Source organism: Microchirus variegatus, assembly GCF_963457635.1.
Source record: "Microchirus variegatus genome assembly, chromosome: 22".
Lineage (NCBI taxonomy): Eukaryota > Metazoa > Chordata > Actinopteri > Pleuronectiformes > Soleidae > Microchirus > Microchirus variegatus.
Genome location: NC_139823.1, coordinates 7,736,926 through 7,763,346, shown reverse-complemented (window position 1 = coordinate 7,763,346; position 26,421 = coordinate 7,736,926). Strand labels below are relative to the sequence as shown.

At 41.2% G+C, this 26,421-nt stretch overlaps 1 protein-coding gene across 1 annotated transcript; it reads left to right on the top strand.

Annotated features, from left to right (window-relative positions):
- Positions 1-21,364: 21,364 nt before the first annotated feature.
- On the top strand, positions 21,365-25,228 carry nr4a2a (nuclear receptor subfamily 4, group A, member 2a; the record flags this gene model as incomplete). Its single annotated transcript, XM_083908533.1, has 6 exons — positions 21,365-22,234; positions 22,573-22,702; positions 22,869-23,032; positions 23,454-23,656; positions 23,840-24,018; positions 24,118-25,228. The coding sequence occupies 6 exons, from the start codon at positions 21,365-21,367 to the stop codon at positions 24,372-24,374; spliced, it is 1,803 nt and encodes a 600-aa protein (XP_083764659.1). The 3' UTR covers positions 24,375-25,228.
- Between the last annotated feature and the right edge of the window lie 1,193 nt (positions 25,229-26,421).

Genomic DNA, 26,421 nt, shown 5'->3' with positions numbered 1-26,421 from the left:
GAGCAGAGATGTGCTGCTAGACATGCAGAGACTGTGGTGTGACTGTGAGACGCCATGGAGACCCCCGGCTGCCTAAAGGGAAGGACTGCAGGAGACACTGCCTGTCCAGTACGAAGGCCAGTAAGTCCTTTTGAGGTGTCACCTCCACACAATGTGACAAACCCCTCTGGTATGACACTTCTTCACACTCCCCCATCCCCATCCTTCCATGTTCTTCGACAAATGAGTGAAGACCCTGGCCTGGGCACAACCACAGGCAAGGACAGAGAGCGCGTGGACTCCACAAGTCACGGCTTCTCGCTCCATCACTTCACACTAAAATCCCCCCACCCCCCCTTCCCCATATCCCCTTCCCCGTCCTTTATCTTTTATTTCTCAAGCTTCAGGCTCTCAGTGCTCATTTTGTGACTACAGGACTTTTACCAGGGTCTCGCCCAGACATACGCCACATGTCACCGTGCCGTCTGTGGCCACACTGCCTAAAGAAAGATGGAGTTTGATGCTTGAACTGGAGAACTGCTGTGACACATCCTCAGCAAGCAATTGTCTGTCTTTTGTCTTGCGTATCTCTGAAAGAGATGAAATAACGACTCCTATCATTTGCCTGGGTATGAATATTCATGTAAAAATACCTAAAATCCATCAAAATTATACATGGAGTGGTATATCTTTATATTATACCCTTGTAAATAGCAGTATATTTTTATTGTATGTCTCTTCTCAGCAAAGACAGACACCAGTGCAATTAAAAGGGTTGCAGACATATTTAAATCAATTTACAGTGAAAACAAAGAGCATTTCACTAATGTGCCTGGAGTTCTATTTAGTTTAAATGGCTGTTAATACATTTAAGTACTGTACTTTAGTCGAATGGTTCCAAACCTATAGTCTAGTTCCTGAAAAGACTCCCAAGATAAATCTGGTCGTTATGACATGATTATTCACCACCATGCTAACAACTGGATGTCTAATGTTTACCATGTACATTTAGCATGTTACAGTCATTTATTGACATATTTTATAATACATTGGTATTATTAATATGATTATATACACTTCTCATATACAAAAAAAATCCTAGTTCCAATTAAAGGATTTAGGTGATATGTAGATTATGTAGACTTCCTTCAGACGTTAAAAGAAGTTTATTCAGAGCATAAAATGTGTGAGTTTTCTCCACCAAATACTGCCCAGAAAATTCAAATAATTGTATCTTTTTTTTTCTACCTCCGTTTTTTTTCCCCCTTTAGCATATCGATGGACAAGCTAATATCGTGGAAGGCATGAAAAAAAAAAGAAGAAAAAACCCTCGTGGACTAATCTTGTGCTGAGTAGAGCCATGATAATGATGATGGATTAGAAATACAGCAGTGCATTGGGATTACAGTGCTATTAACTGGGCAGGGGAGGAGGATGAGGAGGCAGACCAGTATCAAGCTAATCAATCAAATCATCGGGACAAGGCCTTGTCTACTAGAAACAATTAGACCACTTCACCAAAATCAATAGCCCTGCATTCTGTTTAGATACCCACTGGTCACTCATTCAATAAAGCCACCGTGGGTTTTGATAAGCCTGCCAGTCGGCAAGGGCCATTTGTGTCTCCGCGTGGGAACAAAATACATCAAACAGGCTCCAGGAAGGCCTCATAAAAATTGCAAATCGAAAACAATATAATTTAATGTGGCAAAGGTTATTTTTCCACTTGTTCATTATCAAACGTCTCATGTGAATGCATTGCTATAAAGGGGAAAAAAAAAAAAATCTATTTTGTCTTGAGTGTTTGGGGAAAACAGGGGGACGGGGGTGGGCGCATGCATTATATCTAAAGGAAAACAAAATAACGATGGAATCAGAGGAGTTCATAAAGTTGCTCTGAGAAATAGTCCATGGTAGTAAGAGGTGTCTCCTGTTTCCAGCGCAGCTCCCATACATAATTAAAGCAGGAATTTGTATCTGTCTGCACTCTGTGGCCTCCTGATGAATTAATATCTGGTGGAAGTCCTACACAGGCATCAGATTAGCTCATTTATTTCTGTCAGCTGCTTACTCTATCAGCTATTTGTAAATCAGAGCGGGTGGGTGGATTTAGGGGTGTTGAGATTGTTGGACGTGTATTTATTATCATAAATGGCTGTTATGAATTAGGTCTGTTTCAAACATCCAGGCTATAGTGCCTCAAGTCTAAGTGCACAGTGATGACTCTTTCTTTTTTTTTCCCTGTGAGACATGTTATGTTGATGTTGTTGTGCTAGTTATACCTTAGCATCACAGCTAACACACTAAGATGAATTGGTGTTGATCTGAAGAAAATCCAGTTTGGTATGGTTTTGGGCTTCCACGTACACACAAAAAACAACAACAACAGCAGGGTCACCTTGTGTATCCTGGCTGAAGCAGCTGGGTAGTTGTGGACTTCAGTCAGTAAAAAGTCAACGCCGTCCTCCTCCTCTTGCTGTGTGTGGGTGTGTCGGGGGCATCCTCTCCCAAGTTAGTAAGAACATGACACGATCTGATCCAGGAGCTCCAGGACTGGAGGTGTGCCGTGTGCCTTATGTGCATGGGCGGGTGCTGGGGTATAGGGAGGGGAACAAAACAAGAAGACTGCATTAACCTTTGGTCTGCTGGGGAGGGGAGGGCACGAGCGGGGCCGGGCTGGTTGAAGGGACACCCCATAATCAGGCTCCTGTCAGCACTGTTTCAAGGAGATTAATTCAGCTGGTTTCAATTCCAGCCACTGCTCCCCTACCCACAACCCTGGGTGCACATATTGTCCTGTTTAAAACACATGCATGTGGCTCGGACTCAATTTAAACACAGGCATAGCTGAGGGGAAAGGCTGGGTCACGGGAGTAGCCTTCGTCCCTTGGAAACACAAATAACATGCATCAACAAGAAAAGCTGCAATCCCCAGCTCTGGTTGAGGCAGAGAGAAATCCAATCAGAACACGGCTGCAGCCTAAGAGGAAATGATCATGGTGGAGCACGACGTTGGCACATAGAAGATGTAAATCCTCTTTTTTTTTTACAGTTAACACATACATGACACTCTTCAGCTGCAGTTAAAACACCTGCTCAAAGCCACACAGACCAACACAGCTGCCAGACATTACCTGGTTTCGTGGCCAGCGGCTGACTCGTCTCTACTGGCGTTAGCTAATGAACTGATGAGACGGCAGCAGCAAGGAGCAGGTGATACAGTGACAGAGACGTAGCGGCCCAGCGTTAGTTACCTGTAATAGCCCGGGATTGGGCTGATAGATGTCAGGGTTCTTCTGATCATCCATTTTCCACAGTGTGTCCGTAAAAGGTCCCATGGCATTGATAACACATTTGGCTCTGACATCAAATTCCTGCCCTATGAAAGAAAACAGCATCAATCACCAGGGGCTATTCATCTGTGGCTTGTGACAAGCCGGATTATTAATTTATCAGCGAACGCCCCCCTCTCTCCGTAATAGAGTGGCTCGAGTGTGTCCATGGGAGACTTCCCAGGATTGTAATTAATAGGAAACAGACATACCTAATTTCCCTCGTGCTTCTTTGTGTCACAGAGTAGCTTGGTGGCAGTGACTGAGAGATCCTTTAGAAATTGTGGAAGGGAAATGTTTGTTAATGTGATGCTTGATGTTGACGCGCCACAATATATAATGGGACACATATGCAGAGAAACTATGTGGAGAGCAAACGATGTGTTTTGACAACAAGGTGAACGACGGACTACACTTTCTATTTTGACGCGTGATGCTGCCGCTATCAGAGAGAGGAAGAAGAGAACTGGAATGATGTGAGGCTTCATCAGCCTGGAATTCATGTTTTTTTTTCAAGGAGGGAGACAAAAAAGTGAATAAAAGAAAGAAAAAAGAAGTGATGCCAAAACTGTTTCTATTATCCTTTCAGTCTAAGCCCACCCCATGTGAGGCCTTCCTCTCACATTATTAAAGTGAGACATCTCCTCCAGAAGAACACTTCTATCTTTTAAAAACATCAGGGGGTGGCCATGTGTTGAGACCCTTAAATCTTGGTTATTCATGAAATGTTTCAGAATACCATCTTTTACCCTTAACTGCTTTATTCTTCCAAAGCCAGGCCCATGCATGACATTTAAAAGGTAAGTAAGGCCATTTGGAGTACGCTAATTCCACCTTATGTTCCTTCCTACAAGATCTGAAGCAGCCTTCTACACCATAAAACGCTTATAAAATATTAAAAGCCTCTGCATTAGATGTGCAATGACGATGTGCAAACTAGCGCTGAGCAGAAAGCGCTGTGAGGGCCTCCATTGTGGCCGCGAGAGAGAGAGTGAGAATAGAGCGAGGCAGGCAGGAAGGAGGCAGCTTTTGTTGGATTTACCTGTGATCACATCTCTGCAGTGAGCTCCGCAGACCCTCTCCGTCCCCGTCTGAGGGTCTGCCCTCTTCAGTAGGTGCATAACTTCAGTGTAATTGGCTATGGCAGCCCCATACCTGGCAGCAGTGAGGGCGATGGCGAGGTTCATTCGAGCATCGATGTGTTGTCCTGCAGCGGGGGGACAGGACCAGAGCAGGGGGATGTGAGTCACCCGGAGCCTGTGACTGGTGGTATGGAAGTGTGTCGGAACCGATATGTCACATCTGTCCCTGTCACTTTGCATCAGCACGATGGCTGCTCCGGCCACACAGGGAGCACACTTAAAGCCACAGTGGCCCTTTGGCCTGTGTGTGGGCCCGCGACTATCCTGACCCCTCCCTCCCTACTCCTGCACTGGGAAGGAGAAGTGGTCCTTGGAAAAAGGCAGGAGAAAAAGAAGCAAATGTATCAAAGCCAGGAGCCAGGAGCTGACTGACAGTGTCTGCTGTTTTTTTTTTTGTTTTTGCTGTTATGTGTAGCATGTAGTAATATGTTTGTGTGTGTGTGATATTTGGTAGATCTTTGGCCATCCATTCTCTATTCTATTTCACCTCCTATTTAGGTCCTGGTAATCCACAATGATAACCTCCAAAGCCAGTTACTGTGCCACCCACTGGTAACAGGAAGTACATAATGCGCCACCCACTGGCAACAGGAAGTGCACCTTCAGTAAAAAAACAACAAAAAAAGACATTGTTTAATTTACGTTAAGTTTTTCATTCACGCAACAAGCCTCTGGCGGCCTCTGTTGGTCATATTGACAAGTGCAAGTGTGGAAACACAAACAGGCAGACCACTAAAAGCAATACTTAAGACACACTTGAAGTGTTTAGTTTCCAGCTTAGGGACAAAAAACGGTTTCACACCTGGATGGAAAATTAAGTGTTAAAGATGCCATGTGGCCAAAAACAGTTACTACATTCAAATTCAAAATACTGAAGTCTTTTAGGTTTCGTTTTCTGACATAACTGGCAACCCGTGGTTGCTCGGCAGATGAGACTCTACTGACTGCAATGATTGGTAGATGGCAGTAGGTGGAACCACATGCCAAAACATGATTTCAAAACATAAACATGATTTGCAGTCTGCAAAATATATTTTTTAATGCAAATATTTTGGCTGTACTGTTGTTGTTGGTGAGTTTAGTATGTTTTATGAACATTATTCCTCAGTCTCTGTGACATATTAGGAGGAATTTATGGCCAGTTGATTTAGATTTATTACATAATGCACCTTTAATGTATATATTTCTTTAAATAAATAAAATAAATAATAATTTTAAATAGTTACATTTAAAATCCGTGGGGTGCAGTGATTATTGGTAGCCTCTCTCTCCATGGCACGGTCATTGCTGTCCTAGCACACTCTCACCGTTATTAATAAGCTTATTTTTTTGCATGGGATTTTTTTTTTACTCATTTTGCAACGTTTAATAGTGATAATAACAGTGACACTTGGTTTAAAAAAACAAAAAAAACAAAACACACATCAAGTGATCAGCGAAAATCTTTTCCTCTCCTGATAACCACATTTTTCAGCGTGTCACTGAGACCGTAAATTGTTCCCGACAGCAGCTGATCTGCTCTCACTGCTGAAGATTCTTTGGTAGAATCCCTCTTAATGAACAGAGAAATCTACTATCAAGATTTATGGATTAATTCCTCTTCAGCTCTAAAATACCAAAGATCTATAATCAGAGTCACAAGGTCACAAGTTTTGTAATTTAAATGAAAGGGTCTAAAAGGTGACAAATGAACAAAGCCGGGTTTCATTAGGAAGTGATTCTTATGTACATCTTTGAAGATTTATTGCTGGACAATCCCTTGGTTTAAAAGTAAAGAGAGAATAGAGATGATTAATCACTTTTAATGTTGGTGTCTTGGGTGACTTTCTTTCTATTTGTTATTGCCAGGGAAGTTCAAGTCCTCATTGTTGGCCAGGGAAAATGTTGCTCCTTTGCAGGAATGAGCAGGGGGGGGCCTTTGTGCCCTGATTTATTTTACGTTTGAGCGACTAGAGGCTAGCTAGCCGGTGGGCTCTGCTTAATGCTACGGCTCGCTCAAAGCCATTTTCCCCCGCAACGGGAAAATAAATAAATAAGTTGAAAGCAAAAACGTGAAAAAACAAAACAAGAAAACAACAGATTTTAAAGGCCACATTTTAGAATGAATTACATACAAGAGCATGCACCCTGCCATGATGTATTAGGAAGACCATGGAATCCACTTCTTCATCTCTGTTGGGTGAATGTGACCATTATACTGGACGGGCAGCAAACATATGCCACCGGTGGTGTTTGCACACGCGTGCTCACACACACACACATGCACATAAATGCAGCTCAGACTGGAGAGGGGTTCGGCACCGGTAGGCAGTGTCGGATCCTCAATGATTGCTCGGTCTCCTGACGACCTTTGACCACGTGATTCACAACTCTCTGTTTTGAGCCTGTCACAGATTGGCACTGGGCAAAGAACAGCAGCATTAATACTACTATTAAATGTCAGGAATTCAAGGATTAGTCAGATCGCAAGCGCTGGGATTTATGAATGAACAGCTCGACTATAACAGCCTGACACACTGATGAAGATAACAATAATAATAATAACGATGATAATTATCATCGGCAATTAAAAGTTAAAATGGCCCAATGACAGACCAAAGCTAAATGAGCATCAAAGCTCCCTGGAGGAATAGGAGCCCCACACATCCCCTCTCTCCCCCTCCTTCCCTCCCTCCCTCCCTCCCTCCCTCCGCTCGGCTAACACCACTCGTTTCAGCCTCCTGGAGGTACAAAACTCAGTGGAGTGAGAGGAACTCTGCGGCTGGACAAAATGCTGCAAAATGACATGGACAATAATGACAATGAATTTCATGTCTCCCAGTCATAGAGCCAGAGATACTTGGCTGGGCTGACTTGTCCAATTAAATTGTTACAGGTACAGTGGGAGATGGAGTTAAAGGAGTTATTATCCAGATGCTTTTGTCAATTACTCCGATAGCACAAAGGTGAAGGGCACACAGCAGTTTCGCAAGGACACAGTATTTCCTTAAAATCGCAAAAGTTGAAATGCATCACCGAGCTATGAAACAAATGGCGCAGAATATTAATTTAGCAGCGCGTGATTTAGAGCCAGACTGAACCTGTTTGTCACTTCTAGCTAAATTATTATGTTTGCAAAGATTATATCTTCTTAGGCTAAAGAATGTCCACATGTTGAAACGATCTGACCGTGATGGCTCGAAAAATCCCGAGGAGATCAACCCGAGCAGTCAAAGCCCGATCCCCAGTAAAGAAGGTCAGGACAGAAAATGTCACTGCCATAATGTACCCAGTTGCATATGGGAAAAGGGGTGGAAAAGACAGCTTGAGGATATATTAAATACATGTAAGTGGCTCTGCTTTGGTATTCTTTTGTTTTTTTAAGTACATTTTATTAATACAAGAATAATCCTGCTTCCCTAAAAAATATATTTTTTTAAATGTACAAAAGAAAAAAAACCTTAAACAAATATAAATAGCACACGTTAAATAGCCCCTCTCCCACTTACTTCTGCTAAATGAATATGGTTGACGGATAAATGCTCACATAGTGGCCGTATACCCGCACAAGTGTTGCCTTTTTGCAGTACATGGTAAGCCACGTATCCTCAAATGCTAAATGAAGTCTGACAGATAGCCTAGAGAAACAAAGTTGGGAGTTTGCATCTACAATGGAGACCTTGAGTGAACAGGACATGCTATGTACACCCTGGCTAACAATCAACATATGCTTTGTTTTTCTGATGCCAACACGAGGCACATATAGCCTGCAGACAGATGGATCCTGGGACTGGTTGGAATGTGGTGCCCACTGGCTAATTTCTGATTTAAAAAAAAAAAAAAAAAATGTTGTTTCACATTTGTTTACGCTCACATAGACAGCAATTACATGGCCCGTGTGAGTCGCAAGATATTTAACATGAGGAAGATATTTGAGATTATTGACAGATAATTAAAAACCTGTTTGTAATTAGACTTCTTTTTTGTAACATGACATCTGTTCTGCTGTGCTCTTGATTTAATAACACCCTCGTTTATTTAAACGTAAAAGTGTTTATGGCGCGTTCACAGATGTGTTGCATGTCACAGTCACAGATAAAATATCTCGCCGTTAAATGTACACCTCACATTTGTCGTTCACAGGGGGGAAAAAAACACACAAAAAACACAACTTCTTGCAATCACGAGAGACGGATCATAGGACAGATTTAGATTTGCAGTCAGATTGCTGCTGCCAGCATCTCCAGCTGTGATAAGTGCTATCATTTTTTTTTAACACTGCACAAAGTGATTCTTACTGTATACTTTCATGGCGCATTAAAATAAAAATGTGCTCAGACCGTCTTACACAGGCTTTGAGCATCGTTATAAACAAAGGCTCTCACGTGTTTGTTGAGCGAGTGAATCACTGCCTCACAATCTATCTATAAAGCTGAAACTGTGTCTCTCACTGACTGTTAGTCAGATCACCCTAAGATTTTGGATATAGGGTGACCATGGCCCAATGGTGTACATCCTTGTTTTTCAAATTTTTTGGAGGAATTTTAATTTTCACTGATTTATCACGCTGCACTTTTGCTGATTTTTCAAGCTGAAACTAGGCAGGCAGCGGCTCATCAGCAGCAGCTGCGCTGTCTGGAGCGGGGAGGTGGGAGTGAAGAGGCTGTCCTCACGGTGGGTGAGACATTTCCACACGGTTCACCACAGAACATGGTGTTATACTGAAACAACAAAGTCTGTGTCCATTCACCAATACGCAAGCACATATTTATTTTGCATTGGCATGCTACTACTTTGCGGCTAACTTGGCGAACCTGTTTCCAAAGTTAAGCTAGCGAGGCAACAATTAGCATTAGCGTAGGGCTAACATAATGCAAACACTGTGCAACCTCATTATTTGCACAACGCAAACGTTTGAATTTTGGATTAGCATTAGCGTAGCAAGCTGTTGTGACTGTCAGCCACGCCAGTGGTTTGTATTATGTTAGCCTTTACGTTCCTTATCATGCATTACCATAACTGAAAAATCTTCTTCAGCTCCCACATACTTCCTACGGGCACTGCACTAGTACCATAAAAAATTAACCGTAGTTGCTCGGCAGCTGAGACTCTACTGACTGCAATGATTGGTAGATGGCGGTAGGTGGCGCCACATGCCAAAATATGATTTCAAAACATAAACATGATTTGCAGTCTGAAAAATATTTTTTTTAATGCAAATATTTTGGCTGTACTGTTGTTGTTGGTGAGTTCAGTTTGTTATATGTACATTATTCCTGAGTCTCTGTGACATATTAGGAGGATTTTACGGCCAGTTGCTTTAGATTCATTACATAATGCACCTTTAAACATCTGAAGGTGTAGTAACACGTGCAGTAAGCGGATCACTGGTTAACACTTGGTAAAGTTTTCATCAGGCTGTTTTACCCACAGTTTTAATTTGCAATTCAGGTAATAAATAAATGATGAAAAGTGACTGAAAGGTATAGCTTCCACATTTCACTGGGGTAGAAGATTTTTGTAGGAGAGGAGTTTATGTGGGGACTGCTGAGGAAACCACTCAAGTCGCAGCCTGAGTGGTTTAACTCAACATTCCTTGGGTTAGAGCAAGAGCAAAATGTTACTATTATAATAGATGGGAAGCCGCAGCCTAATGAAAATAATCTTATCCTTCCTTTTCTGTGGTCACGCAGACTGAGTTTTGCATCAGATACTGCTCATCTCAGCAAACTATTTTCTTTAAACACATTTTTGAAAAACTGGTACCAGTCCTCTTTCATTCTCTGCTGTTTGCAGTTGGCAGCACTAAAACAAAAAAAAAAAGGTACCTATCATTTTTACGATAGGCTTGAACTCTGCTTTGACTGATGATAGTTGGGTCACATTGTGACTTTGTGCGAGTGAGGAAAAGGGTTCTGCGACGGTGACAGGCAGCATGATGAGTTAAGACACTGCCACAGATCAGCAATGAGAGAGAAATCAGAAAATCTCCTATCCCCCTCTCAGTAATGAGCCACACCTGTACACTGCTTTAAATACCAGAGAGAGGCTTTAAATGTCAGGCACAATTAAAGCTTATGATTCAAGGCTGCACCAATCAAATCAAGGCCCCTGAGTTCACACAAGTCTGAGAGAGCAAAGGCGAGATGGTGCAGAGATGCCATGGATGGACCACTCTCCCTTTCCCTTACACTTGAATGGGCCTCTCAGCCCAAAGGTGATTGTAAACTTTACTACCATTCTGCTGAACTTCTCCATCTTCCCAACTCCACGCCTTTAACAAAGGAAAGGTTTACTGCTTTCGCTGCTTTATGAGGTGAAAAATCACCAGAGATAAGGCAAACTGAGGGAAAAACATACAGTGGGTTTTACTTGTACATCTCACAGGACACACAGGTTTAATATAGACATTTTGAGCATTATGTACAAGACAGGGAAGTTGAAATGGATAGATGGATGGAGGCTGAAATTATTTATATTATCATAAAATGCCAGGGAGGCACAGAACAAAGTCCTCAATTGGCTATAAGAACAACTAAAAGTCAATATTTTCATTTTGGAATTTGGAGAAAGTGTTTAGTTTTTTTTGAGGGGGCATTTATGCTTGAGGTAAAACTTAATCAATCACAGACTTCACTTAAAGGTGCATTATGTAATATATCTAAAGCAACTGGCCATAAAATCCTCCTAATAAATCACAGAGACTCAGGAATAATGTTCATATAACATACTGAACTCACCACCAACAACAGTACAGCCAAAATATTTACATTAAAAAATTTTGCAGACTGCAAATCATGTGTATGTTTTGAAATCATGTTTTGGCACATGGCGCCGCCTACCGCCGTCTAACCACGGGTTGCCAGTTATGTCAGAAAACGAAACCTAAAAGACCTCTGTATTTTGAATTTGAATGTAGTAAGCGTTTTTGGCCACATTCTTACATATGGCACCTTTAAAACTTTAATTCAAACTTTGATTTAGCTATAATGGGTGAAGTAATAAACGAAATATAATCTGTGTGCACATTTGAATGAAAACAATGACCTATTATAGTTTACCTTGCCCTGCCGATATAAGAACATTTCTTTAATTAAGAACGAGAGTTTGATTTCCTGCGGCGATTTGATGATTTTGAGACCTGGATGAGTCTGCGGGTTTAAGGGGTAAATATCGTTGCGACTGGAAACCCAAAGTTCTCAGCTCCAAACACTACTGCTTTAATTTGCCCTCTCTTTCATCCATGACATGTAGCAAAGCCCACATTTTACTTGTCTGAGCTGCTGACTGTGCAGTTGCGATTCCTGCAATCACACTAATTGGTCTCCTCTTCTTCTCACCTCCAGGACCCTCGTATGTTCATACAGATAGCAAAATAAGGCTTCTGAAGAAAACACAACCTGAAAATAATGAGATTTCTCAAATACGGTGAAATGTAACAGAAAATGGTGACATTTCACTTTGAACCTTTGGTGGCTCCTCGTGAACAATTCACAGACAAAAGGAGGACACATGGACGTCATTCCACCTATTACTGAGGGATAATTTCGTGAATTAATTCACAATATAGGATAACAGTGGAGGTCTGCTAAGTTGTAAGATTTCTTTAAAACAACTTCAGAAAATCCCAGGCAGGCACTCATTCAAGGCAAACATGTCACTGCTTCCCGTGAATGAAAAATGAACATGGGAGGGTAAATAAAGCAATATGACCAGAGGGACCAGGAATTCTGCGGATAAGTGTCAGCTGCGGAGAAAAAATGAAGCATTTACCTGTTTGTAATCCAATTTCATGATGGCTTTCTGTAGATATCGGACTCCTCCGTGAATGAGCTTGGTGCTGCGGCTGCTGGAGCCTGATGAGAAATTGTCTCGGTGCACGGGGGCAGTTTTTGAGATCTGACAATGGAGGAAACCAAGGAAGCACATCAACATTTGGATACTTATTGTCCCAAATCTTTAGAATGGATCAAGATACTATTCACATATGCACAAGGCTCCACTGTAATATTCATGACTAGAACAATATAGTGAGGACATACATATTCCATTGGTTGAAAACAACAATCATTCCCGCCAGTGTGACAGCATGGATCTCAAAAAGGAACTGCATGTGTAGAAAACACGTCCAAAGTAACTAAATCCAGAAAACTGAGATTACGGAAACATCAGTTTTCTAAAGCACATTTAAATTGTTCTTAATAAATAAAAGTAATTCAGAGAACCCATCTGACTTACACATTAACAATGAAATTACTCTGTGCTTATTAGAAGCTTCTTTGCTGTCCCAGATGGTCTGCAAATCCCAGTTTTGAAAAGAAGAAAGGAGGAATAACTGAGCTGAGGATTAGAAGAAAGGGTTCGGAAAACCCCCTCTACACCCCCATTAGACAACTTGAGCAAATACATGGGTAAAAAACACATTTAAGAAGGATCCGAACAGCAGCAAATATAATTGATTTGGTATGTAATGGTAGCCATGCTCTCCCTCGCTGGAGAAGAATAAAAGAGTTATCATGCATACTTTTTGTTTTGGTGATTGGACCAAAGCCAATGGACTTGTTAGGGAGATAAATCCTCTCAGTCCAAACATGCTGCTCCTCTAAACATCATAGTGGAGCAACTTACAGATTAAGCCCCAAGAGGGACGGCTTCCATCACAATAGCAAGGAGGTTACGCAACACCAGGAACGAGCGTCCATCTGCAATGAAAAAGCCAAAATCAGTGGAACTGTTGTGTTTGCAACAGTTGAATACGGTACAATGCAATCAGAGACATGCCAGAGTCAAAAGAATTCCTTAACCCAGCTTTAACTTTTTTTTCATAATAAAATTACATTTGTAATTCCTAAGAATTATTATCCATCACAGAATAACACTGCTAGTACAGTAATTAGTATTTACAGCAGAAACACAGTCATACAGTCTCAAATTCATCTTTGACCTACATTTATCATAATGTAGGTCTGGACCCGGGATAGCTCAGTTGGTAGAGCTGGCACACCATAGGGTAATTCCACCTGCTCCTAGTGCCGGTCCCAAGTCTGGATAAATGAGAGGTTTGCATCAGGAAAGAGTATTTGCATGCATGCAGGAACATAAGTTTGCCAAGGGGTGTTACTATATGCTGTAGTATACAGCCTGCAAGACTCTGTACCAGCACAGTTTACTTCCTTCAACTCGCATCGAGAGCTATAAGGAAACATGTTTAGGATGAGGGAATGAACGATGTTAAAGCAACCAAAGCAACACACTTTAACGTGAAACAAACATTATTCCGTTTATGAACATATTTAACGTAGTGTCAGCAGCTAACATTTGCTCCTTGGCTAATGAGGGCTTCAAAACCCGACACACTCGGAACAAGAAATGCAGAATCCAGAGTGTGCTGATGTCATCACGTTAGATAGCTGAAAGTAATAATTCAACGTACTTCAAACATGTTTTATCGGACAACTGAAAAGAAAACAATAAATCAATTTCTGATTTTAAAAAAGGAGGAAAAACAACCAGCTATTTACACACTTTGTGTTCCACCTAGGGGTGGGGGAAAAATGGACATAGGAATCGCAATTCTAATCATCAACGATTCTGAATCAATTCATAAACTTCAAAAAACGATTTTTGGAGGAAAAAAACAACACAAAATGTAAGTTTCTATTTTGAAAAACCACACATTCGTGTTATTTGTGTAGTTTTTTTTTGTAACTTCTGGGAGAAAATGTCAGCTAGCCTAAGCTTTTATATATGCAAGTTATTTTTTTGTACAGTAAGTAAGTTTTTATTTTTTTTTAATGAATAAATGTTAACTTTTGTCTTAAGGTTGCCTTTGTGTGATCAAATTATCACATTATCTTATACAAACTGTATTGTTATGATGCCATAATTTGCCTTAACAAACTATGCACTGTATCTATTTTTGAATCAAGAATTGTATGAATCGAATTGGTTGAATCGAATCGTGACCCTAAGAATCGGAATCGAATCGTGAGACACCCAAAGATTTACATTCCTAGAACTTCCACCCCTTGTCAGTAGGGGGTGCTGAGGTGACTGCAGCAACCTCACAACCTCTTGTGACCTTTCTGGCATAAAAACAATCTCTGCCAAATCAAATATGCTCTGTGGTGACCCCAAAAAGGCAGAAGCTGAAAGAAGAAGATGACACTATTAAGATCAATTCATTTGTGGTCTGGGAATTCCCATGGCCGACTATTCAGGAAATATTATCCAAAAGTCTGACCTGGTCAGGACAAGAGCTCATCCATGCAGACTATTCTTACCTGTTCAGCTGCTTCCACATGCAACACACAGCATCCATGCAAAAAGGAAACCAGTCATCCATTTCATTGTCATATGACTCCGGGGGACAGTACATATTAATAAATGTGTTTCATTATTATGCATATGTCTTTATATTCCTCATGATGGATTTAGTACGAAGGAAGCCATGCATTTTCGGTGACAAAACTGTCAGACACCGTCAAGCAATAAAAGACAATACATCACACGCTTGTTTACATTCCACACGCAATAACATTTCAAAAACACTGTCTTTCCAGATTAATCACAAAATCTGCATGTGGCACACAGACGAATGGTGCCGGGACGCGTTAACAAACAAAGGCGACTAATTGCGAAACTTGTTAGTAAAGAAGATGATGGTTCAGGATTATCTAAAATAAGCAAAGCAGGGAGAGATAAATGACACCCATGCTCAAATTCACTGCGGTTGTTAGTCATGTGCACATTACAAATGCACTGTGTATACAGTACACAATCTACCATTTATTAGAAAGACGAGGAGGTAGTGCAGAGGATGCAACATCACTGAAGTCATTTCCCCCCCCCAAGAGATGCTTAATAACATTCATCCAATCTAAAGTTCGGGATTGACAGAATAAAAATATGCTGACATAATTAAAGAAGGATTGAAATTAAAACACATGTAATCCTAATTAAAGCATTCGCAGTAACACATCCAGAAACATTCCTCTGCAGCACTAAGGAGAGCCTCACCTGAATAACTTGAATTATACTATAAAACACACACACTGTGGCAGCAAGTTCTATTACCTGCCTGTGGAATGCCATGCCACCTACTGCTGTGTGCAGACACAGCCCAGCTGGTGATCAACAGGGAAAAAAAAAGGCAGTGTACTGTATGTGATCCATGGCTGGGAGAAAGTGAATGCAGTGGGCCTTGTTCAGCACTTCAGCTGCATTCAGCTGCATGTGGACTATTATTATTTTTCTTTACTTTTTCCCAAAGTTTATTCTAACATGTTGATGGAGAGTAACATGCAGATGATAAAGTTGTGCAGGATTTTTTTTTTTACACCGCTCTACTACTGGTGCTCCGAAAAGGTCCAGTGTGTGAGCATTAGTGAAATCTAATGGTGAGACTGCAAATTGCAACAAACGGAGCGCTCCTTCGCTCACATTTCCCTTTCACAGGCACGTCAGAAAATGACAATGGCCCTCGCATACCAGAGATGTTGTCGTCAACTCAAATCAGCGCTTTAAGGTGTCCTTAAACTGATGAAGTTCCCAAAAACAGATGTTTTAAAGCTGGTTTATGCATCGCATACATGTGGGCATAGCCATACTACTCCATTTTGGTAACGATTTATAAATTTAAAGTACACGCTATTAGCATTAGTTAAGCATTGATACATATTGAATTCATCATTTAAAACGCATGAATACTCACTAGTATGTAATTTATAACAGTATTACCACAGTTATAAATGTTTTACTCGTGTGCTGATGTGTTGGCATGTACTGAGCGACTGCTGAACACACACAGAGGTGAGAGAGCAGTCCTTTGTAAGTCAATCAAAGAGCTGGTTTGTTGGAGGTGGATGCTGATTGGCTGCTTGAGTACAGCAGCTATTTGGATGGGATGAGTAAATCATTTATAACTGTGTTTATAAACTACATATAAACTATCATATAAACTATGAATTCAATATTTATTGATGCATAGTTATTATAAAGTGGGTTTTTTGGGGGGGGGTAGATATTTCACAGAATTTCAAAATAAAGTGTTTTTTTTTATAGCTTGTAATACAAACATATTTACAATGTAAAACATATCTATTGATAAAAAAAACAATATAAAGAAATAACTCAATACAACAATTTTAAGCAGTTAAAATTGCGGTCGATGTGGTGGTTAGCACTATTGCCTTTGCAGCAAGAAAACACAGGTCCATGACCTGGTGGGAGTAAGGGCTTCTCTGCATGATGCAGATCTGTGGGTTAGGCAAATTAGATAATCTAAATTGACTGTAGGTGTGAGTGTAAGAGTGAATGGTATCCCTGCCTTTTGCCCTATGTCAGCTGGGATTGGCAGCAGTAAAAACTTAAACAAACATACCAATAGTATATTCAGCTATATGTTCCACATAATACTTGAAACATGACTGATGCCGTGTGTGTGTGGAACTCACTTTGTTGTCAACACTGCTCCCATCTTCTTCTTCTTCATCATCTCAGTGCTGCCTCTTCCACTTCCTCACACCACAGCTGGGATGGCCACGAGGAGAAAGCTGCTTTGAAGAGAAAAGCGTTGGCAAATCATCATCCAAATTCCTCATTATCCATTCTAGAACACTTAAGTGCGGCCAAGATAGATGTTCAGCAGATTCCAGTACAAAAAGAAATCTGCCCATTGTGCCTAGCATCAGTGAACGGTCTCTGTGAGCGGGCTCGTGTCTGTACAGCTGCAGAATCTACATGGACAAGTTAGATAACAGTGAAACTGTGTGTTATATCAGAAGAACATTCCAGTGTGAGCATCATTAAATAATCTGGGGTTAATCCCTTTTAAATTAAGCAATACATGTTAGCAGTGATCTTTTTTAAAAGCCTTGGCCAAGGGCAATGTCAGAGCATATGACTCCTTTAGGCTCCCACATTCATAACTATTACAAAGAGATTCACTCTACACTATTTAGAGTCCTGCCAGCCTTTTAGAATTCAGATATGTTATTAATCAAAGAGAATGACAAAGAAACTAATGGTTTGTCTGATTTTCACTGGGGCACAATCCAGCCAGCAATTGATTGTGGCACCAGGACACCTGCAGCTTCAGAATACATTTTCACTTTCAGGAGAGCAGAGCGAGCGAGAGAAAGAGGGGGAAAAAAACCAGCACCACAAGAAAATATTGCCCCACCACATGAATATGCAGGGACTTGATACCAGCAGTGTCATTGCTAATGTTGCTGCCAATTACAGACCATGTCATGACACTGTGATTCATGAATATTCATCGCTGACTGATATAGACGGCAGCAGTATTCAGAGGCCTCTATTCCCAATTTACTGTCTCATTGTGAATGGTGAACAGGTACCTCCATCATGCCATGGTGGCGCCTTCCAGCTGCAAGACAAGCTGTTCCATAAGGCATTGCTAGTTAACAGTGTGTTATATAAAGGTGTATAAAAGTGATGAAGTGCTCCCTGGCTCTAAAGAGCAGGCATTAAAGCATATTAAGTAGACATTTAAGCTTGTAAAGTGGGAATCTAGAAATGGAAAGAAGACACTGAGCAAAGGGATGCCTTCAGGGTTGGACTGTTCAATTCTGACAAAGTTTGATACCTGCTGGTGCTAAGACGACGAAATGAGGCTTGCAGAAATGAGCGGCCGGTGGGTTCTGCAAACTACCCACAATTGACAATTCTCTCCTGTCTATTAAATCCAGTTTCAAAATGTAAAACTTACTAAAATTTTAGTTCTTACTTTTCTCAAACTCGTCAAATCATACTTCGGTCAAGTAAAGCTAATCCCAGCTATAATCCAATCCGATCCCAGACGACACTGGTTGAGGTTGCCAGTCTATCACAGCGAGTATTAAAATACAAATATAACAACATACAGACAATCTGTGTCTGTTTGAATACGATATTGGATAATTTTTTTTCCTGACAAACAATATTTGACAGCATTTTTGATACTGCAGCCGATCACGGCGGAGGCAATTAAGTCTTAAGACTTAATATACTATTTAGTCTGTCACATATCATTACATTTAATGAGCTCATCATCATCTGTATGTAAAGTCTTAATGTAATCTTAAGTACCTGACGGTGCTCGACATAAATATGGAGGGAAGGAAAAAACCCTATAATATTTACCACTTAAGTGTAATGGAATGGAAGCATAAAGGAGCAAAAACCAAATATGCTGATGTACGTCAGACACACACACACACACACTCCCACAGTGATGTAAACATTTCCTCAAAGTTCGAAGCATCATCACACGGAACAACTTCTCTGTGATGAAACCAGCTTCTCTCCTTCAAATGGCTGTCAATTAATCGGGCACATAAATGGGGGAAGTTAATTATTCTTGGGTGAAATGGCCAATTAAACTGTTAATTGTGTTTTCATTTGGAATCTAACTGCTGAATGGATGGCACGCAGGCAGTGTGGACCAATGCAGCGCCCATGGCAACAGCTGTTTTCAGACGCGTGCGCGCCTCACATCAGTCAGTAGATTTCTCCTGTAAGTTGCAGGTGTCGAACTACACTAGACGCCTGCTGTGAAGTGTGTTGTCACAACCAGCATTCGTGGACGCCCGGGAACGTGTCGGTGTAATTACAACCATTTAAATCACACTGGCAAAAGACAATAATATTTCTGCGAGTATTCACAATACATTGAGTGTATTCAGTCATTTAGAAATCCTGCCATTATGGCCACCTGGAAAGGACTGGGCGTGACCACGCTGCCTTAATGGGTTTAGGGCTAATTAAAAGGTTAATTGTAAAGGAGCAGGAGGCTGTTTGATGTATGGCTGGTGAACAATAGTGACCTCTAGAGGTGAGAGTAACTATCATATACAGTTACCCCACACACACACGCACACACACCCCTCACCTCCCATGCACACTCTGTCCTCATGTGCTCTGGGTACAGAGCAAAACAAGAACACCACTCTGAGACTCATGTCTGTTCTGTGGTTTGTGTGACAAAGACTCAAGACCTCCAGGAATAACACACGCAATGTTGTGATTCTGCTGTGATTCTGGCTGCTGTTACACACACACGCACATAAACACACACACGTGGGCCCACATCTCTACACATGTAGTTTTTTGGTACATGCTCTCTCCCCTCTTGGCTCGCTGCCCAGACCAATATGCATGCAGAAGTAAATGTAGGCCAACGTGATTGGCTCGCCAGGTGTTGGTGTAAGATTACAGCGAGATCAGTAATTCCATCGCTGCAGAACAATAAGGCCGAAAGATTATTTTGGCGACTGCGTCACCTTAAGCGTTTTTCTGCGTCACTCTCCATTCTGCATTCTCCTATCACGTTTCCCTCTCTGGGGAACGAAATTGGTTCCCCCATGACAACTGGCTACAGGTCCACTAATTACCCTCCTTCCTCCTCCTCCTCCTCCTCCTCCTCCTCCAGCAGCAGCATACATATACACTAGCAGCTCTATGAATAGGCAGACCCCACCCAATCTGAGGTCTAAATTTGGAACACAATTGAAAATACAAGAAATCCTGTCAGAGGATAACGAAGAATAATATTGAACCCTCCCACACACATACACACACACACACACAAGGCATATTACCCTCACCTAATATGCCAAGATGTACCAATATATACACTGCTTGATATACTTGGCATAATACTAGTCAGAGAAAAGTATTTCAAGTATGATATTAAACCTACAGAGTGTTGTCCAGCTACAGTGGTGACATGAAAATAAATAATTATATGCGCATAAATTAGCAGAATATCATTTCATTTGCAGACAAAACTATGAAATCACATCACAGTTTAATGTGATGATATGAAATTCCCTGTGTGTGTGTGTGTGAGGTGGGTTTACCCTCATCTCTGCTAATGTCCATGTGGGAAGTAACATAGGAGACACATACCACAAGCCACACACACGCACACACACACACACAATCACACTGTTCACCACAAGAACTGGGGCTTGAGGACGCCGCCTCGCCGATTGGTCCGTGTCGCTGTCGACGCCGATGACGTCACGGTGTGAAACACGTGGGCCACGGTATCCAGAGCTCACATAAACAAAGCCACATTGGCCAGACTGGGGTAGTCGAAGCTTGTGTCAGTGCGGAGTCACACGCGATGCTGCATGCGCTCGCCTGGCATTACTGACGCTCATGAGTGGGAGCTTTTACACAAATTGATGATTACCCCCTGTATGCTTATCGCATGGATTGAGAGCCACGATCCTGATGTGAAAGAGGTAAGATTTTACATCCTTTTATTTTTTTCCTCTCTTTTTTTTTTATTTTAAAGCAGGATAATCTTGCTTTGCATGCAAGAAATGATCCAAATGTTTGCTTCCTCTGACTTTACCTTTTAAAGTGCACCAACTGAACAGCTGCAACTGAAGAAATTCCTGCCTTCTGTTTTGCAAGAAGTTGTCACGGATGCGCAAAGTTTATTATTCCAGTGGCAAACATTTTATATGAAGAGTTTACGTTTAATTTATATATGCACATTTTTTTTTTTTTTTATCATGCATCTATTTAGATTTACAAATATGTTGCAGCGTATAGTTTGTGCACAAATGTCGAACACGTTGAATTCTGTGTTCATTTTTAGATGCTTTATTTTTACACTGTGGTAAATGTCAGGGTTGTTGTGTTTTAATAGGGGACGATCCAGAACACAGTCGCCTTTTCCAATCCGAACGCGCACACAAGTCCTGACAGTATCCATTTCAAGTGTCACCGAAAAACTGTAAGAAGGCTTGAGGTATGATATGGAAATTTTTTTACAAATACTAAATAACTGTTTGTTTGTTTTTAATGCCATGTTATTATTATGAGATGACACATAGAAGTGCTGTTTTTAAAGAGTAAAAATTACATTGAATTGATTTAAGTGTAAAACTGAATTCAGACTTTGTGTTTGCAGCCATGCCCTGCGTTCAGGCTCAGTATGGATCATCACCTCAAGGAGCCAGCCCTGCCTCCCAGAGCTATAGCTGCCACACCGCAGGAGAATACAGCTGCGACTTCCTAACACCCGAGTTTGTTAAGTTTAGCATGGACTTGACCAACACTGAGATCACAGCCACCACTTCTCTCCCGAGTTTCAGCACTTTCATGGACAACTACAATACCGGTTACGACGTGAAACCGCCCTGTCTGTATCAGATGCCCCACGCTGGAGAGCAATCCTCCATCAAAGTGGAGGACGTCCAGATGCACAGCTACCATCAGCAGAGCCACCTGCCGCCTCAGTCAGAAGAAATGATGGCTCACTCTGGGCCTATGTACTTCAAAACTGCCTCGCCTCATGCTCCAAGTACGCCAAACTTCCAAGTTCAGCCTAATCACATGTGGGAGGACCCGGGCTCCCTGCACAGTTTCCACCAGAACTATGTTGCGGCCACGTCTCACATGATGGACCAGCGCAAGAATCCGGTGTCGAGGCTGTCGCTGTTCTCCTTCAAGCAGTCGCCGCCCGGCACGCCCGTCTCCAGCTGTCAGATGCGCTTCGACGGGCCGCTGCACGTCTCCATGAACCACGACAACCCGGGCGCGCACCGCGGCCTGGACGGCCAGAGCTTCGCTGTGCCCAGCGCCATCAGGAAACAGGCGGCTCTGTCCTTCCCTCACTCCCTGCAGCTCGGACACGGGCACCAGCTGGTGGACAGCCAAGTGCCATCGCCCCCGTCCCGAGGATCTCCGTCAAACGAGGGTCTGTGTGCGGTGTGTGGGGACAACGCAGCCTGCCAGCATTATGGCGTGAGAACCTGCGAAGGCTGCAAAGGATTTTTCAAGGTGGGCTTGCACATAAATCATGAATCAGCACTCAAAGTTTGATCAATTGTGTTCCAAAAAAAATAAGAATAACAATTAACATTACACAATAAGCTTAGTGTAATTAAGTAGCAGCTAAATGTGTCTTAAAATAACACTTAATATGACACACAGATCTCAAAGGAGTGAATAAAATACGAAAAAAAATGTCTGCTGTGAGTTCCCTTTGTTGCTTCTCACAGCAGATCACACAGATATCATATCGTTTTATTCCTCTCCTACTACATGTATTTTATTTATCAAAAACAGGCCCACAGAGTGACATTGTGTTGTTTTTCCTCCCTCCTTTTCTCCACCAGCGCACCGTCCAGAAAAATGCAAAATACGTGTGTTTAGCAAATAAAAACTGTCCTGTTGACAAACGCCGAAGAAATCGTTGCCAGTTCTGCCGTTTCCAGAAGTGCCTTGTCGTCGGAATGGTGAGAGAAGGTATGTTTAATTCATACATTAAATTATTTTAGACTATAGTGCATTAAGAGACTTTTGAATATACAGTAATTATTTTCAGATTTGGTTCCAAGTTTTTTACGCACGACACAAATCTATATTTTTTTCCAACATTATAAACTTTGTCCTGTGTTTGTCCTAAACGCAGTTGTCCGAACGGATAGCCTCAAAGGTCGGAGAGGACGTTTACCATCCAAACCCAAAAGTCCACAGGAGTCGTCCCCACCCTCGCCGCCAGTGAGCCTCATAAGCGCACTTGTCAGGGCCCATGTGGACTCGAACCCCTCCATGTCTGCTTTGGATTACTCCAGAGTAAGTGAAGCACCACCGTCCTGCAAATACGCATAAAACTTAAAAAAAAAAAAAAAGAAGGAAAAGGAGGAAAGAGGCAGCAACTATTCTCTCATGTGGGAAAAAGAAGAACAACATGATTTATGTCCTTTGTTATTTATTCCTGCTTTTATGTAACACTTTATTACTTTAAAACTTTTCTGTAATAGACCGCTGCCTTCTTAACTTTGTCAGCCTTTAAATGTGGCATATTTTTTCCCCTAAGTAAATTGCACTGAAATGGAGAACTCAATAAAAAAGAGGACATGAATTTAACAGTAAAAAAAAAAAGGCGCCCTCTCTCTTCCTTTCTCCCTCACTGTCTTGGAAATGGGCATTTGCAATTTCACGGATTATATATTTTAAAGGACCTCATTAAGGCGCTGTTTAAATTAAATTCCAGTTTCAGGCTAACCCTGACTACCAAATGACTGGAGACAACACTCAGCACATCCAGCAGTTCTATGATCTCCTGACGGGCTCCATGGAGATCATCCGGGGCTGGGCGGAGAAGATCCCCGGCTTCTCTGATTTACCGAAGCAAGATCAAGATCTCCTCTTCGAATCCGCCTTCCTCGAACTGTTCGTGCTGCGGCTGGCGTACAGGTGAGCTGCGTGATTATATAATACATATATATAAAAAACAATGCTTGGTTTTTAGACAATCATCAGCTACTCCTTCAAGCTTCACTTGCTTTGGTTTTTATTAGCTGCTCAATAATTAAATGGCTCTTAAATTCCCCCGTTTATTTCCATGCGTAATTAATGGCATTTTCTTATTAATTGCAGGTCCAACCCAGTGGAAGGCAAGCTTATTTTTTGTAATGGAGTCGTGTTGCACCGGCTACAGTGCGTCCGTGGATTTGGGGAGTGGGTGGATTCAATCGTGGAGTTTTCCTCGAACTTGCAGAGCATGAACATTGACATCTCAGCGTTCTCCTGCATCGCAGCGCTGGCCATGGTAACAGGTGCGTAAAGAGGGGGGAAGAGACTCTGTCTGCGCTTTTACGCACGATTCGAAATGACTTCTCTCTTCATGTATTTATTTTCTTTCTGTTGTGTTGCAGAACGACACGGGCTCAAGGAACCCAAACGAGTGGAGGATCTTCAAAACAAGATCGTGAACTGCCTCAAAGATCAAGTGACGTTCAGTGGCGGTGGATTGAATCGTCCCAACTACTTGTCAAAACTTTTGGGAAAGCTCCCTGAACTGCGCACACTATGTACCCAAGGTCTGCAGCGTATCTTTTACCTAAAACTAGAAGACCTTGTCCCTCCGCCGGCAATAATTGACAAACTTTTCCTCGACACCCTACCTTTCTGAGTCTGACTCCACAGCGAGACCTCAAAGAACTTCCACAGACAGACTGTTCGAGTCAGACTTGACTCGATTTTTCACGCTATTATTTTCTGCACATTTGCAAGCTCCGTAGGTTAAAGAGAACAGAGTACACTATTATGTTTCATTGGGGACACACACACACAAAAAAAGGATAAAAACAGGAGGAAGAGACAGTGTGTGGTTGCTGTGTTGGCCTTTTTTCTTTGATTTTGTTTTTTTTCCGAGTGCCAAACGAGTGAATCAACACGGCGAATATTTCCTCTCTCTCTCTCCAGAGAACAAATGGTCAACAAAGTAAATCCGGTTTTTGCAATCACTGAAAGCAGTTGTAATATATTCCATTTATATAAATATATATACACACACACATGTATATGACCACACACACACACACACACAGACGCGCGCGCGCTCACACATACTGTATATTATGATAGATTATGTGATGCGGCGAGCGCATCGGTTTATAACAATGTACAAAGTTTGTTACAATGGAAACATTTCATTTTTCTTTCTTTTTCTGACTCGTGCCTATACGTGCCCAAAAAGTATCCAGAAAAGACAACGCATGTTCTAGACTTTTTACTTTTCCTCTCCTCTTTCTTTCATTTATAGGCACTTGCTGAGGTGATGTCTATACATAATATATACCGGACACTATGTAGTCTGCTAGATTTGATACAGATTCGTAGTTATGGCACTCCTTTTATGTATTTACGCATATGTGGGGGGACAAAAAAAAGTAAAAAAAAAGTAAAAAAAAAAGAATTATCTCATCTGTATAGAAAATGAGGGACCCATGGTGTTTGTAAAACTGTCAGACATTCCTTGTTTGTATGTGCTGTAAGTATTGTTGCTGTTGAATATAAACGTTTCTATATATTTATTATTTCTATATTGCCCGAGAGCTACACTAGCATGGTGCAATTTAAAACGACTTCAAAACCACAACCCGAGTTCATGCTGAGCACGTTGTCTATATGTTTTATGTCTTATAAACGTCTATAGGTAGCTATGATTTAACACGGTTCTGGAAAAATTAAGACGCTCCATCTTATACTGTGTGTGTGTGCGTGCGTGTGAGTGCGTGTGTGTGTGTGAGTGTGTGTGATGTATAGGCCCACATCTTTGCCATCATGATGTACCTACTTACAACTTCTGTAACGCATTTGGTGCCGAATTCAAAAACTTTAGAGAGAAAGAAATATTTAATGTTTACAAATAAAACTTTAAAATCAACCCTTTGCTAAATAGTTTCTCTGAAATTATTTTTTTTTGTCACCCTCCCCTTAAATTTAGAAGCATATCTGATTGGAATAAGATGCTCGAGGACGAGAGAAAACATCAGTTTTAGAGCTTTATTTTCCCAGTTACCTGTGTTCGGGCCTTTTTTTGCGCAAAAAAACCAAATTCAAAACTATTTTTATTTTTACCTTAACAATTACTTTGATTATTGCAGGTGTATTTAATTTAAATACCCGAGGCAAGTTATGGACCTTTAAGAGTGGAATATGTCAGGCCTGTTTATGTATTTGTTTCTCCTTTTAAAACAAAACACGACGCTTTTTAAATTAGACAATTTCAACCGTTTCATCTCTATTTAATCCTGAATTAATATTTCACTCGTCAAAATTACAGTTTTAAAATGACTACAGGTGCGCGTCTATATTTATAACATTTCAACAAAGTGAAAAGAGGTGGTTTTTATTACACCATCCCTCTTTTTCATCGTCTAACTTCTATTTCTATTTTGGTTACAACGGATTAAGTATTTGAATCTTCACATTTCATTTGCATCTCACATATTATTATTATTATTTTTTAATTTAAATGCAAAACATCGGATTTTATTATTCAGCATTTTTTTTTCATTTTGTTTCAACTTGTATGCAACTTGAACAACTTCAAATGTCCTGCGAGTTATAAACTAAACTATTTTTTACACTTTCTCGAAATTAAAACACCTGGATTATTCCATAACATAAAAAAACCGTGCAGATAGTTTATTATTAAATGATGTAAAAACCTG